The 15,174-nt window shown below is 38.2% G+C and overlaps 1 protein-coding gene across 2 annotated transcripts in view; it reads left to right on the forward strand.

Annotated features, from left to right (window-relative positions):
- Positions 1–15,174, forward strand: part of LOC117168858 (dynein heavy chain, cytoplasmic) — a 318,168-nt gene that overhangs the window by 31,359 nt on the left and 271,635 nt on the right. For both annotated transcript variants that reach the window (XM_033354725.1, XM_033354727.1), the window contains exons 2-3: positions 10,005–10,522; positions 11,603–12,694. In XM_033354725.1, the coding sequence (XP_033210616.1) occupies positions 10,005–10,522; positions 11,603–12,694 (1,610 nt within the window). The remainder of the gene's footprint in view (positions 1–10,004; positions 10,523–11,602; positions 12,695–15,174) is intronic.

Here is a 15,174-nt window from a genome sequence, read left to right on the forward strand (position 1 = left end):
CACCCCTGGACAATTGTCCGCGACTGCCTATTTATTTTTGTAACCATATTCAGCAGAAACCCTTGGTACAGGGACCCTCTATCCGCAACCCGAGGACGCGATAACAATCGTGCATGTTTAATATGATATTAAAATCAATATGTAATAAATTATCGTTTAGATTATTTTATTAAATAGTTTTATTTAAAACTTTCCCTCCAGTCGCGAACATCATGTTAATTTTACCTCAGCATCAGCGGCAAACCGACAGAACCCCTAAGCTATTTTACTAAATCTACGTGCGTGTATTTTACCCGTACACGTGCGAAGCATATGCTACATGGAAGACACATCTGCGTGATGATATGAACCCACGTGATACGGCCTCACCCGCACGCGTGCGACCCATAACGCTCACACTGTGCAGGCATTTTGTTATATGGAGTATTTCATGCACTTGTTTCGAAGGTATACTTTAAAAAAAGCAATTTAAAATTCATTCACGGCTTGTACAAATTCAAATGTAAAATAGAACAAAGCATTATTGGACATAAACTACCAGTTATTCCTAGAGTAAAATGACACGATCCGTTTGGTTGAATACCGTTTATTTTTGTAAGTAAGTTCACGGCAAGTCTGTTCAATTTTACAAGTAGCGCGGAAAATATCAGGCGATCTGCTGTAATTTTAAATTAGAAATGACTGCTATTTTACTAATTTAGAGTCGAATATTACGTCGAATTTTTTGCAGGGCACCATAAAAAAATTACAAATATATTACACTGGGAATCCTATTTATGGCTGGTTTCGGACATGGTCCTAAATGGCTTTGCCCTTAAGTGAACACAATATTGCCCGCTCAGAACGTAATTAGTCAACCCTCTCTTCACAGCCCCGCTGCAAGTGTGGAGGGGAATTTGAACCGAAATCTTGGAGCGGGCATTTCAGTCTTAAATTGTTAATACCTTTTTCGTGCACTCTAGTATTGATTCAATCCATTGCAAGCTTGTACGGCCCAACAATTTCGAAAAATTCCAATTTTTCGATGTTTAAATGTTTGACACCGTGAAAATTATAGGAGCAAAGAATTTTCCTTGATATGGTGTCATGAAATTTGATTAGCCTACGGTCTACTGAATTGGTACGCTTTTTCTCAGAATTATCAAACATTCCGCAGAAAAGCTGTGAACATACAAAGCATTAAATTTGTAAAGGTTGAAAAATATTCTTTCATGGAGTCTGTAAATTTTCATACAATATAACTTGACTTGTTAGTGTAGGATTACATATAAAAACCACGGTGATTGAAAAATGACACTTTCCTTGTAAACGCGCACACAAAAAAAATGATATGTAAAGCTTATGGGGTTAGTTACAGAGTAGCGGATATAGAAGACAGACATTAGTGAATTATTAACATTAGTGAACTATTTTATTTCTATGTATAAAAAACTTCACTAATATTTAAAAGCCGAGGAGATATAACTTGTATCGACCGAGGGGTTATGAAGTGTGTAAATTAGTTCTGAAAAATCTAAAGTGAAGCTGATACAAAATCTTTTTGACCAATTTCACAAGAAAAAAAAGACCAAACTGAGTTATCGAACGCTCGGACTTTAATGTAAAATTTTTGGCTAAGTGTTATAGGGTCAGAATATAGTATGTGATAAATGTATGTGTCCTTATTTATCGGTAATTTTATACATTTCATGAATAGTCGAGTTTAAAAAGTCCTAACTAAATTAATACAAAATATTTTTTCGACAAATTTATGTAAAATATTGTGCATTGAAGACATTAATGTATATTTCAGAAGTATTAATTACTATATTATAATTATATTATCTTCCTAATGAAAAGCTATTAGTTTGACATGTAGTCTCCTGCGTGTAGGCCCGATAACTTTCGAACGACTGATTAGATTCGATTGAGCTTTGGCACACTTTTTAAAACTGAAAAGAAAGGGCAGTTTCTGAGATATGATAGCGATTCCAGTACAAGGGACAACATTGATATGCAGGTTCCTCCTAAATCCAAAGATCTGGCTGAAATGGATGTCTGCCTTCGTAAGGATATCTCGGAGGACTCCGATGTCTGGACCGTCAGTTGGTCAGTTTATGGTTTTGTTAGAGCTTTGGCTAATTCAAATCAAAGGCCAAAACCGACGTTGGATCAAAAGACCAAAAGACGATTCCATCAACTGAATAAGAAAATATAGATACAGGCAAAGATTGGGGAAATAGGGAATTGAACACTAAAAATACTTACTTCAGAGGGGTGGCTTGAATCTTCTGGCCCCTCCCTCCCGGCTATTAGGCTGGCGCGAAAAACCAACACTGTGCGTCCAGGAAACGCCTGGGTGCGGAAAAGTGGCCCAGTCCAATCCGAAACTCAGCACATTTTGAAATTTTGGAATCGGATAATATCTTCAGTCTGTTCTTTGAGGGTGAAATCTCGAAATTTCACTAAAAAGCACTAAAACTTAAGGTTTTGCAAAAATGGGCTTAAAATCGATACAGATGCCTTCCAAGGGTGACTTTACGTTAAAAAGTCATCAGAGGGTACTTAGAGGTCCGTACCGAGTCGCCAAAGTCACCCCATGCAAATCCTCATGGAAGGGGAAATGGCTCAAAATTGCGTATTTTCGAGTAAAACGCTTAAATAATTGTGCGGTCTCTGGGTCATGTCTGTCTACGAGCAAACGAGCGTCCGAACAAATACTCAGGGCCAATAGGAGGACAACTTCCAACTTGTGAGACCCTCGATGTTGTAAAGTTTAAACAAGTTGAATGTGACTTACCTGAGATATCAGATGCCATACGGTTCGGAGCGTGCTCTTCTAAGCTGGCCTCTCGGAAGATAGGCCCCCATTAACATGGCTCGCTGGCTAACAACTTCAAATAAAATTCTGGGATTATACATATCAGCAAAAAGACATCTTTCCCTTGTCACACAGTAGCGGTGGAAAGAACTATTAGACTGGTAACAGAGGTGTCCAGGCAAGGCATCGGTCCCGAGGCTCGGGACCGACAGATACGCGCCACTTTTCTTTCTCGAAAGACTGTCAACTTATTTGACACTAAGAAAGACTTTGTGGGTGTAATTAATGACTCTGAGACTTAAATAAGCACGTTCTACATATGGTTGGTTGGTTGAGTAGAGCGTGGGTGGAGCCCGATGTGCAGCCACCTCCATGTGGTGGGCTTTGGGTCACTCGAAGTAGAAGAACTCAGTGAGCTAAGATCTGCACAAGTGTTTCAGCGTTTTACTTGAAAATACGCAATTTTGAGCCATTTCACTCTCCATGAGGATTGGCATGGGGTGACTTTGGCGATTCGGTACGGACCTCTAAGTACCCTCTGATGACTTTTCATCGTAAAGTCACCCTTGGAAGGCATCGGTATCGATTTTAAGCCCATTTTTGCAAAACCTTAAGTTTTAGTGCTTTTTAGTGAAATTTCAAGATTTCACCCTCAAAGAACAGACTGAAGATATTATCCGATTTCAAAGTGCGCTGAGTTTCGGAACTGAGGGCCTTCAATCACATACGGAACAAGTAAAAGCTGCTGAGAATCAAGAAGCATATTGTTAACAAAATACGGGTATTATCTGACGCAAGGAGGGGAATACAGAAGAGGAAGAGATGGATCATGAGGCATCAACCATTTCTTGCTGATCCATCGCGCTTCTTCAGCGTTCACCCTGTTTCTGTCAAAATCCACCTAAACCTAACTAGGTAGACACTTTTTGAAGAAAGGTATACAAGATTCCACAAAGACTCGAGTTGCAAGAAGATACTGTTAGTATCATCTGCTTCAAAGAGTTTTGCGACCTTATAACATCTAAGGAGGAATGTCCATTAATTTATGCTGAAGAGGTGATAAAAGAATTTAGGGGTACGAAAAACTTCCACTGCATGACCAGATGGTATCAATAACTTCTGGTGGAAGAAGCTTACTTCTATACACCAACATCTGGCCCGGATATTAACCTAGTATTTAAAGTCGGAAAAGCCCATCCCACAGTAGCTGGTGTTAGGTTGCACTATAATCCTACCGAAAAAAATGCCATTTGTCCAACCCAGAGAATTACAGAGCAATAACTTGTTTAAACACAATCTACATGATCTTTACAGCTAACCCAAACAACATGATTTTTCGAAGAATTAAGCCTGTGTAAAGAAAGGAGTTTTACGAACGACGTAGCTCGAAAAAGGATGTAGCACGCCATGTAAATGCCCTGGATTGACTACCGGAAAGTTTTTGATTTAACCTCTTTTAGACTTATCGTCTGTTTGTTGTAAAGCTTGAAGGATTATCATTGCGTGACAACGAACAAAGTCACCTTCCAAAGGGGCGTCTTTCAAGGCGATACCGTGAGCCCTCTGCTTTTTTGCATCACACTTCAGCTTCTATTTATCGCACTACGAAATTTTTCTGGGTGCCTCTGTTGTTAAAATTCATCCAAAGAAAGGAAAGATTATTGGTGTTGCTAACGACCCTGAGCTTGTGGATTTAAGTTTTATTAGACATCTTGAGATTGAAGAGACGGGCACACGCCTATGCGTGCCTTCAACCCGTATTCAGGACGTAAAATCAGTAAAGGACTCTCCGAAGCAGATAAAAGCATCTTCCTCGACCGATTTGTTCTTCAAATCAGTCGGGGTTGAACAAGGTATCTGCGACAAACATGCTTGTCTTTCTGGTTTTACTTTACACGCTTGGGGTGGTCCATTGATGAAGAGCGGCCTTACGGTCCTTGATATCGTCACACATAAGATCATGCATATGCATAAGAGCCTGCATATCAATTCGTCTCTTCTGCGATTATGCATCTCAGATCTTTAAGGCGTACGTGGAATTCTGAATCGCCAGTCTTCATAATCAAATTGTTCTAAGCACACCTTACATAGCTGCAAATGGCAGAGTTCTTCCTAAAAATGGTCAGGAATTATGAGATGATTGGAAAACGAGCGTTGCTTTACAAAGACGCAGAGCAGGCGGCCAAGATCCTTGGCCTGAATTTTAACATCAGAAATGACGAAAGTGCATTACTCTAGCATTACTCTAGCGTCCTCGGGTTGCGGATAGAGAGTGCCTGTACCAAGGGTTTTTGCTGAATATGGTTACAAAAATGAATAGACAGTCACGGACAATTGTCCAACGGGTGGTCCCGAAGCAATTTACCCCCAAGCGCAGGTGTGTTTGTGTGTTCAAAATAATAGAACGTGCAGGGCTCCCGAGAATGGGTCGGCGAACAATGCCGACCACTCTAGAGCCGCGGAAGACAATGAAGATGGATACAATGCTATGGATCGACGGAATTTCGAGACCTTTAGGTGGACGGAGCGACTAAATCGCGACATTCTAGGGTGATACGATGCGAGTGTGGCCCCTGAACGGGGTGCGTGGCATGACTGTATTCTCTGTGGTGCGAGAAACACCCGGAGCTGTCACACTTTTCGCATGAGCGTCTGCGAAATCATGCCGAACTACTCTAAAAAAGGGGCCTCTACCACAGCCAGAGCAAGCCGGCAACATAAAAAGAGAGGCGACACGAAGACCACCCGCGGGCAGGCAGCCGACAGAGGAAGAGCGAAGGTTTATGACCCGGACAAACATCAACACCCAGGATTCTCTGAAGCCTAAAGCTTTGGTTGAAATGGATGACGAGCTTCGTAGATATTTTTCCAAAGAATCCGACCTCTGGACTAGAAATTGTTGCGTGTATAATGCAGCGAGAGCTTTGGCCGATGCGAACTGTAAAACAAAATCAACGGTTGATCATAGGACCAAAAGACGAATGCATCAACTCTCTATAAAGATAGGCTGGGCAGGACAGTACGCATCCCGCATTCAGTGTGTGATTGGCTACATCACATCTGGCAGAAATTTTACCGCCAAGGTTCGAAAGTTTGCGCGCAAACTCCGGACCCGTTGTCACACATTTAACAAGTCAAAGCTGGTGACCATCATGCAGCATATTGTTGAAAGAATACAGATACTATTTGACGCTAAGAGAAGTCTAGAGCGGGGAGAGAGGTGGGTCAGAGAAAATCAACCATTTCTCTCTTACCCATCTTGACTCTTCCAAGACCCTACAGTTACTGTCGACCACCCGCCCAAACCAGAGGACGTCGAAGTATTTTGGAGAGAAGTCTACGACGTGTAGCATAGACTGGATGAAGACTCTGAGAACATAAATAGCTTCAAGGATCTATGTGATGCCCTCATAACACCTGATGAAGAATGCCCACCCATCATTACCGAGGAGGTGAAAAAAGTATTTAGAGGCTTGAAGAACAATTCCGCCCCGGGAACTAATGGTATCAAGACCTTTTGGTGGAAGAAGTTTCCTTCAACCCATCAGCATCTGGCCCATTTTATCATCTCATATTGAAAGTCGGAAAAGCCAATTCCGGAGTTGGTTGGTGGAAGTGCGTACAAAACTCCTGCCGAAAATAGGCAACTTAGCTGACCCGAAGAATTACAGGCCAATCACCTGTCAGAACACACTGTATAAGATATTCACAGCTATCTTAATGATAGGATTTTTCGGGTAATTGAATCTGTGTGGCACGAAATGTAAGAAAGCGGCTCAAAGAAAGGCGTAGAAGGATGTCGGGAGAACCTGTTTATGGATAGATGTGTCTGCAAAGATGCAGCATTCTATCAGCGTGACCTATTGATGGTCTGGATTGATTACTGAAAAGCTTTCAATTCGATCTCCTATAGACTTATCATCTGTCTTTTGGAGAGCTTAAAGGTTCATCCGAAAATCATGAGGTCCATGGAGAGATTGATGCCGCTCTGGAAAACCAGATTTACTATCTCATCTAGAAAAAATCGTGTGACAACTAACAAGGTCACCTTTCAGAGAGGTGTCTTTCAGGTTGGCATCATGTGCCCGCTCCTCTTTTGCCTCACTACATCTAGATCTAGGGATTGTCGAATGATATACTAAGGAAATAGGAATGGAATTTGGGTTAGACAAATGCGCCATGGTTTATTTGAAGCGAGGAAAACTGGATGACATCCCTAAAGACCCTGAGCTCGTCGATGGAAGCGCTATACGACACCTTTGCTCTGGAGAGACTTATACGTACCTGGGTGTGCCACAGAACCGTATTCAGGGTATGACATCTATAAAGGATACGTTCTGAAGCAGATACAAACGTCTCATCCGGAAGATTTGGTCTTCCGAACTGTCGGCGAGAAACAAAGTATCTGCAACGAACATGCTAGCCGTCCCGGTAGTATTTTATTCATTTGCAGTGGTACCATAAACAAAGAACGTGCTTAGATCCATTGATATCGGGACACGAAAGGTTATGCACATGAGCAACAGCATGCATCTTAAGTCTTCTATTCCGCGACTCTACATCTCACGCCGTCAAGTTGTTCGCGGAATATTGAATTTTGAATTTCTTCGCAATAGAATTAATCTGGGTACAGCACGGCATCTTCCACAGAAATGTGGAGGAACAGTCGATGTCGTATGAGATAACGTTTCATTTCCTTAAATCACCTGCATTAAAGTCGGGCACGGAGGGTTTCATTTTGGCATGTCAAGATGGTGTTATTGCCACTTAAGAATACCGTCGCCACACCTTGATCCAAAACATTCCTGATGATAACTGCATTGTGTCATGCACACGCCGAGCATTAAGGACTAAGAGTGCCTTATTATCATCTTTGTTACTCTTACGTCAATGGCCTTAAGGGCATGTGATACTTCGTCATGTGGCACATCGGGTTTTAGTTCCCTCGGATTTTTTTAAACACAAATAAAAATGTTTAACAACTGAATTCGGAGATGCTATAAAATATTATAACGGGCGTTCCCGGATTCTTTTGTTAGGGATAATAATAATAAAAATATATTGTCTTAAATAAAATTTTTATGCATGAGCACTATTTTAAGGTTAGGATCGTTTTTTAGTTCTCTGTCATTCCGATAATGTAGATCTCTATCGTACCGATGCTTCCGGTAGCACTCATTAATGATTATGGGAGAGAATTGTAACCCACATAATCTCAAAATACACACACATTGAATTTATCAAAATAATTTTTTTTTAATTAACCCACAAAAAAGAGTCCGGGGACGTTCGCTAGCATGTTCGCTATCATTCCCCAGATGTCGTAGACCAACTCTTTATTATTGTGTGAAAAAAGCCGAGGAAACCTAACACTGGTAAAATCGATTTTTTTCTACGTATCACATTCCCTTAATACAGCTCCGCTAAACGCTCTTAGGGAAATCGAGTCAATTGTCGAGAAGGACAAGTGCCGCATATACTGCAACTTCATATTCTCCACAATTTTTGTGTTGTGCACTCGAGGCCTGACATAGTTCTCCTTGACTTCGAGAAGCGAACCATGTTTGTTATTATCGGCGCTCTTGAGAGTGCCAAGCATTCACAGGTTATTAGCCTGAAAATCATCCATGAGTGTTAAAAAGATGCTAAGACGCTTGCAGGCAAAATGCAGAAGCCGGGGTAGCACTTGGTTCGCTCCGTGTCTTCAGAGTACACGAGATTTTTGAGGTGTCATCCTATTAAGTCCGTCACTGACTGTAACCAACTATCTTACAGTCGTGAGACATGGTTATGGCTGAAATTTTACCGCGATTTCGCCGAAAAAAAGATTGACTGCCACTCTCAAAAACTTGAGAAAATAAATAAAATTAAAGGAAAATTCGTATTATGACTAAAAAGAAGGCCATAAACATAAAAATTTCTGCAAAGAAGTTCAGGATGTAAAATTTCTTAATTTAACGTCTAGGAAACAACAAATTAGTATTGGTAAGGAAAAACCTTATTTTATCGACTTCTTCTAGACTGTTTATTCGATAATTTATACATGACGTTTCGGAATCAGACCGATTCCCTCCGACGGAGGGTACATGCCCTTGTCATCCTTTTAATTTTATTATTTAACGACTCAAAAATATGGACCTTGGTTAAACTATGCTATATACGAAATAAAGTATTAGGACAAAACGGTTACGATCAAGAGCTATAAAATTGTTTTAATCCTTTTTTCTCATAGATTTCATAGTTTCTGGTGTTGATCATTGAAAATTATATTGAAAATTAAAAAATAAAAATTTTTAGTCCAACGCGAAATAAAAAAAATGGTTCCTTTTCAAATGACCTAAAAAAGCTTGTTTAACCATTTTTTGGTAGAACTTACCTTTTTTATTTTAAACATCGAAAATTCTATTGACAAATTAAAAATTAAAATTTTTGTGATTATATAATTTATTATAAAGAGAATGTTTTCCTTAAGTCCAATAAAGCCTTGTGTACATTAATGTTTTTTAATCTAATATACAAAAATTTAACAATCTCTGTAGTTGACCCCTCAATCATGTTTCTTTGTTATTTAGGTGACAATGTCAAATGGTATTTATCTAGTTGCCATTCTCATGACATCATTTATATTTGAGGGGTTCATCATTAGATCTAGCCTTCTACAACATAATGCTTTCCGTTATTTTCGTACGCCTTCCGAAGGTGGATCATTGTTTACATGCGTTCCAATTGGTATAAATTCGGTTAGTTGTCGAGTTCAATGGTCTTTGTTGAATTTAATTGTAATCCTTGGGTTTTTGATATAATTTTTGCTTTAAAAGAAGCTTTTTTTGCGCAAAAAGATCTTTTTCTATAGAACTTTGGTTATAGACAGCTAGTGATTATATTCCATCAAGATGTTGGACTAATAATTTTCGTTTGTGTTGTTATAAACAAAGTGTAACTGTGCTAGTTTTGTATACCTATAATTAGGCGAAAAGAAAATTTTAATACTAATACAAATACTTTAAAAACTAATTAAAGTATTTGATTAGTATTCAGGGACAAAGCACTTATCATGCAAGCACGCATTCCACGAAATGTTTTAGTATAGTATACCTGGTCAGTTCGCCTGTTTTCACTATTTGACGGTGAATCTACTGATTAAAGAGAGAAATTAGACAATGGTACAGGAATGCAACTAAATTAAAATTGTTTTTAATTATAGAAGAAGACAATGGCGAGGGTGACGATGAAAAAGAAAATGCTGTATACTACATTTCAAATGAGATTTATTTCACAAGTCCTAGAGTGGCTTCTTTGGTTCTAATAAAACGTGGTGCTGTGGTAGAAGCTGATAAATCCATTCATCCTCAACTGCGGATTGTAACACTATCTGACGGACCAGCTTATGAAACTTTACATGCCATTAGTAAGACAATGGCACCGTATTTTAAGAGTTACGTAAAGGAAACTGGCAGAGCAGATAGAGATGGTGATAAAATGGCTCCATCTGTTGAAAAAAAAATAGCAGAACTTGAAATGGGACTTTTGCATCTGCAACAAAACATAGATATTCCAGAAATTTCTCTACCTGTTCATCCAGTAGTCCTGCAGGTGATAAAACAGTGTTCTGATGAGGGTAGAAAACCGAAGGTTGCGGACTTTGGTGATAAAGTGGAAGATTCAACGTTCCTAAATCAATTGCAAAATGGAGTGAACAGATGGATTAAAGAAATTCAGAAGGTAAATGTAATTATTGGTTTAAATAAAAATTAGCTTAAATTTTCCATTTGCAATGTTCTACAGGGTTGGCCATATTCGACGAAAAGATTTGGCAACACTGTATTTTTTGACAGAGATGACAGATCGAGTAATGACGTAGCGCGTTAGAAGCATCAATCTAAGGAGATTTTTGCCATGAAGCAGTGCACTCCACGCGAACGCTCTCAGATTGTTGAAATTTACATTCAACAAAACGTTGAGTTTTTAGAATTGACTTGTTTTGTTGAATGTAAATTTCAACAATCTGAGAGCGTTCGCGTGGAGTGTACTGCTCCATGACAAAAATCCCCTTAGACTGATACTTCAAACGCTCTACGTTATTACTCGTTCTGTCATCTCTGTCAAAAGTTACAGTGTTTATCGATTTACAAAAATAACACTAGTCAACAAAATGTGATCTAAGTGTCTGTGAAATGGGATGTGTCGTTTTCGTAGAAGTTTTTCCTGCTGAATGTAAATACGACCTCTAGTTTTTACCTACACATCAGTTTTTCTAGTAAAACCAATTCATCTCCAAATGTAGTCCCAAAATGTTTGAAATAAAATTTGTTCGAAAATGTCACTTGCGTAAATTGCTGTTACAGTAGTAGTGACTTACCCCAACAAATATGGTCCAATTGCAGCAGAATCATACGCAACCATGTCTATGCTGCTACGGCCATTCCCCAAAAATTTTACCTGCACGAAAAGAACCTGCCCTTTCATGCGGAAAATGTTCACCCTTAAATTATGTAATTGCAGTTAAGTGTAGGTAGGCATAATGCGATTTACAGGAAGTGACCAGGTTGCTTAGAAGATTGGGAAGCTTCCTTCAGAAGTTCCTGCATGTCGTTTCTAACTTACGTAATTGAATCATTTTGTAAAAATATTGGTTGCTTACACCATTATTGTCGTAAAAATTACTTTTAAATGTAGCATGTATTTAAAAACAGTATTAAACATATTCTAGCCCTATAATTATACATTAGGCCGCTAGTCTGCTGCCCATGCATCGCGCAGACACTTTCTGTGAAGGTATTTTATAATAGTATGTTATTTTAGGTTACAAAATTAAATCGAGATCCAGAATCCGGTACAGCTTTGCAAGAAATTTCATTTTGGCTGAATCTCGAAAGAGCATTGCATCGTATTCAAGAAAGACGGGAAAGTCTGGAAATCTCATTAACTCTTGACATACTGAAACATGGAAAACGTTTCCATGCAACTGTTAGTTTCGACACCGACACAGGTTTAAAACAAGCTCTGGCTACAGTAAATGATTACAATCCACTAATGAAAGATTTTCCTATTAATGACCTTTTATCAGCAACTGAGCTTGAAAGAATTCGCTTAGCTGTTCAACAGATTTTTACACATCTAAGAAAAATTCGAAGTACTAAATATCCAATACAAAGAGTCTTAAGATTAGTGGAAGCAATTTCGAGAGATTTAGGACAGCAATTACTGAAGGTCCTTGGAACGCGAAGATTGATGCATATTCCATTTGATGATTTTGAGAAAGTGATGAGTCAATGTTTTGAAGTATTTAATACGTGGGACGATGAATACGATAAATTGACAGGTTTATTAAGGGATGTTGTTAAAAAAAAGCGAGATGAACATATGAAAATGGTATGGAGGGTATCACCTGCTCATAAAAAGCTTCAAACTAGAATGGAGCATATGCGTCGATTTCGGCGTCAACACGAGCAATTAAGAACCGTTATTGTTCGTGTACTAAGACCCACTGTGAGACAAAATAGCAATTCAAGTATGGAGAACGCTGACAGCGATAGTGTTAAAGTCGAATTTGCTTTAGATGCTGCTGATGCCAATGCAATTGGAGAAGTTAACTTGGCTTACGAAAATGTGAAGGAAGTAGATTGTTTGGATATCACGAAAGAAGGTTTGGAATCTTGGGAAGCTGCTGTACATAGATACGAGGAACGAATTGAACGCGTCGAAGCAAGAATAACAGCGCATCTGAGAGATCAGCTGGGTACAGCTAAAAATGCAAATGAAATGTTCAGAATCTTCTCTAGATTTAATGCTCTCTTTGTCAGACCACATATTCGAGGAGCTATAAGAGAATATCAAACACAATTAATACAAAGAGTGAAAGACGATATCGAAGCTTTGCACGAGAAGTTTAAGGTAAATTAATTTATTAACATCATTTAAGATAGTTAGCATCAAGACTGACAAGTTTTTTTATTTTTGTCATTACTATGAAATATGTACCTAACTCTTCAGTAATTAAAGATTCGAAGTTACGTTTATGAAAAAAGAAGTATTTTAAGTGAGTATTATAGTAAGCATTGGAATAATTACTATTAGATCTAACACTATTTTAGGGATAAATATTAACGTAAATAAGTATTGAAAGGTTGTGCATCCTGAGCAAAAACTTGACCTTTCTGGATACGCATCCGGTTCTTTTTGGGAACGGTTTCTCGTTCCTAAAGCGGTTCAGGAAGAGAACGATACCACTACTCGTTCCGTTCTGTAACGAAATTATACTCACCTATCTTCGCTCCAAATCTTTCCATCCTCGTTTTGGCTCCAGGTTCGTTCTTAGTCGGAACAAAACCGGAACCAGTGTCTCGTTCCGAAACAAAAGTTGTGGTCCAAATTATAAAATTAAAAAGGCGACCTAAATGTTCAAAATTTTAGTATATTTTTAGACACGGATTTGTGGTAAAAATGTAAAAAACAGCAACCTCAGTTTTAGAAATTCTATTCAATTGTTAGATATCCATAAAAGTCAGGAAGAGACGGATTTTTGAATAACAGAATAAAAAGAGATGAAAGTTCAAAAAGCTTACTTACATTTTGAAAATTTTATTCAATTGGTACATTTTCATGAAAGGCAGTAATGGGGGATTCTTTGAATAACAGTACACGAGTTTGGGGTGATAATTAAAAAAGCAACCCCAGTTTTGGAAATTCTATTTAACTGATAGATTTCCATGAAAGTTGGTAAAGGGTGGATTTTCGAGCAACAGAATACAAATTTAAGGTCAAAATTGGGAAATTCCAAATTTTGGCTTTGGAAGATTTTATCAAATAGATAATAGACAACAAACGTAAAGGTCCCCTTGACAGATTAAAGTCCATACGTCCTTTTTGAAACAGATTATAATAAAATTCTTAAGGAAGGAGCGGATCCGTACAGCTGAAATTCTCCGAAGGTTGAGTAAACACTTTGGGAAATCTACCTTCTTAAAGGTCCGTGTGTGCTTTTAGCATAAAACTTGTTCTGAGGGTCGAGAGAAGATTGGAAACAAAAAGCACGATCGCCATCCCAAGACGAGAAAACATTTCCGCACTTGACGACCTTGTGGATGGCGACCGTTGCATCGCTATCGAAGAAATTACTGCTGAACTTGAAATTAGTTATGGTAGACAACAACAGGCCACATACAGCGGATATAGTATCAAAAATGGATTAAAATCACCTGGATCCCGCGGGGATAGATGTTTTGTATGCGTAATTGGCTCAGAACACGCCTATCTTCTTGCAAAGAGGGTATCAAGAAACTTCCAATCAGGTGGTCAAAGTGTGTTTCCAAAGTGGGAGATTATGTGGAAAACTATAACTCTTTTCAATTTTTCTTTTATACCAAGAAACTTTTATAAACAAAGTCTCTTTTACGTTTAATACTCCCTTGTAGCTGTATTTAAGACAAAAAAGATCAATCCTTCAAAGAATTAAAAAATTATTTGTAAAAATTGATATTTATTCGCTAAAAATGTTTTTTTTATACAACCATGAGTGATATGAACACTTTTTCAATAAAGTATTCATACTTGTTGTTGCAATAAACAGCGGGCCTGCTCGGCCGGGGGGCTTGCTCTTTGTAACTTTCTACTTTTGCCCCAAAATTCGTAATTTAAGAATCGAAAAATTATCTCGCTATGACAGTCATGGAAATCTACCAATTTAGTACAAATTTTCAAATTTGAAGTAACATTTTTGAATTCTTATTCCTAATTTGTATTCTTTTTCTTTATTTATAATTCTTATTCTCTCTTACTCTGCTTCTCTCTACACCTATCACTTTATCTCCTTTAGATCTTTCTACACCCAATTATTTATTCTTCTGTCATACAACCTTTCCATACATGCTCATATGTCCCTCCTATCCACACACACACACACACACACACACACACACACACACACACACAGAGAGACAGAGCATTTCCTTGGCTTATCCTTCTCCTAATACATTGATTATTTTACTTCACTTCCCAATCTTCAACTAAATATTCTTGTCCATCTCTTTTTCTCCTATCCTTTTTCCAATTATTTTGTCGAATCTTCTCTTTTTATCACATAATGCTATTTATTGTATCTTGATGCCCCTATCCTCCCCGTTTATTTATCACTTGCTTTTCTTCATCTTTTTTTTGTATTCTTCATAGTTTATATTTTCTCTTACTTCTATGGAGTTTTGGGTAAGTTACTTTTCGGTGGGTGTAACTAGTTGCAGTTACGTTACTTAGTGAAAAGGGTAAGTAGTTACAGCTACTAGTTAAAATCACTTTAAGTTACGTAAACCGTTACTTTTTTGACTAACTTAATTTGTTAACTTAAAAATAAAAATAAGCGCGTTAACGGTAACCAATCC

Source organism: Belonocnema kinseyi, chromosome 3 (assembly GCF_010883055.1).
Source record: "Belonocnema kinseyi isolate 2016_QV_RU_SX_M_011 chromosome 3, B_treatae_v1, whole genome shotgun sequence".
NCBI lineage: Eukaryota > Metazoa > Arthropoda > Insecta > Hymenoptera > Cynipidae > Belonocnema > Belonocnema kinseyi.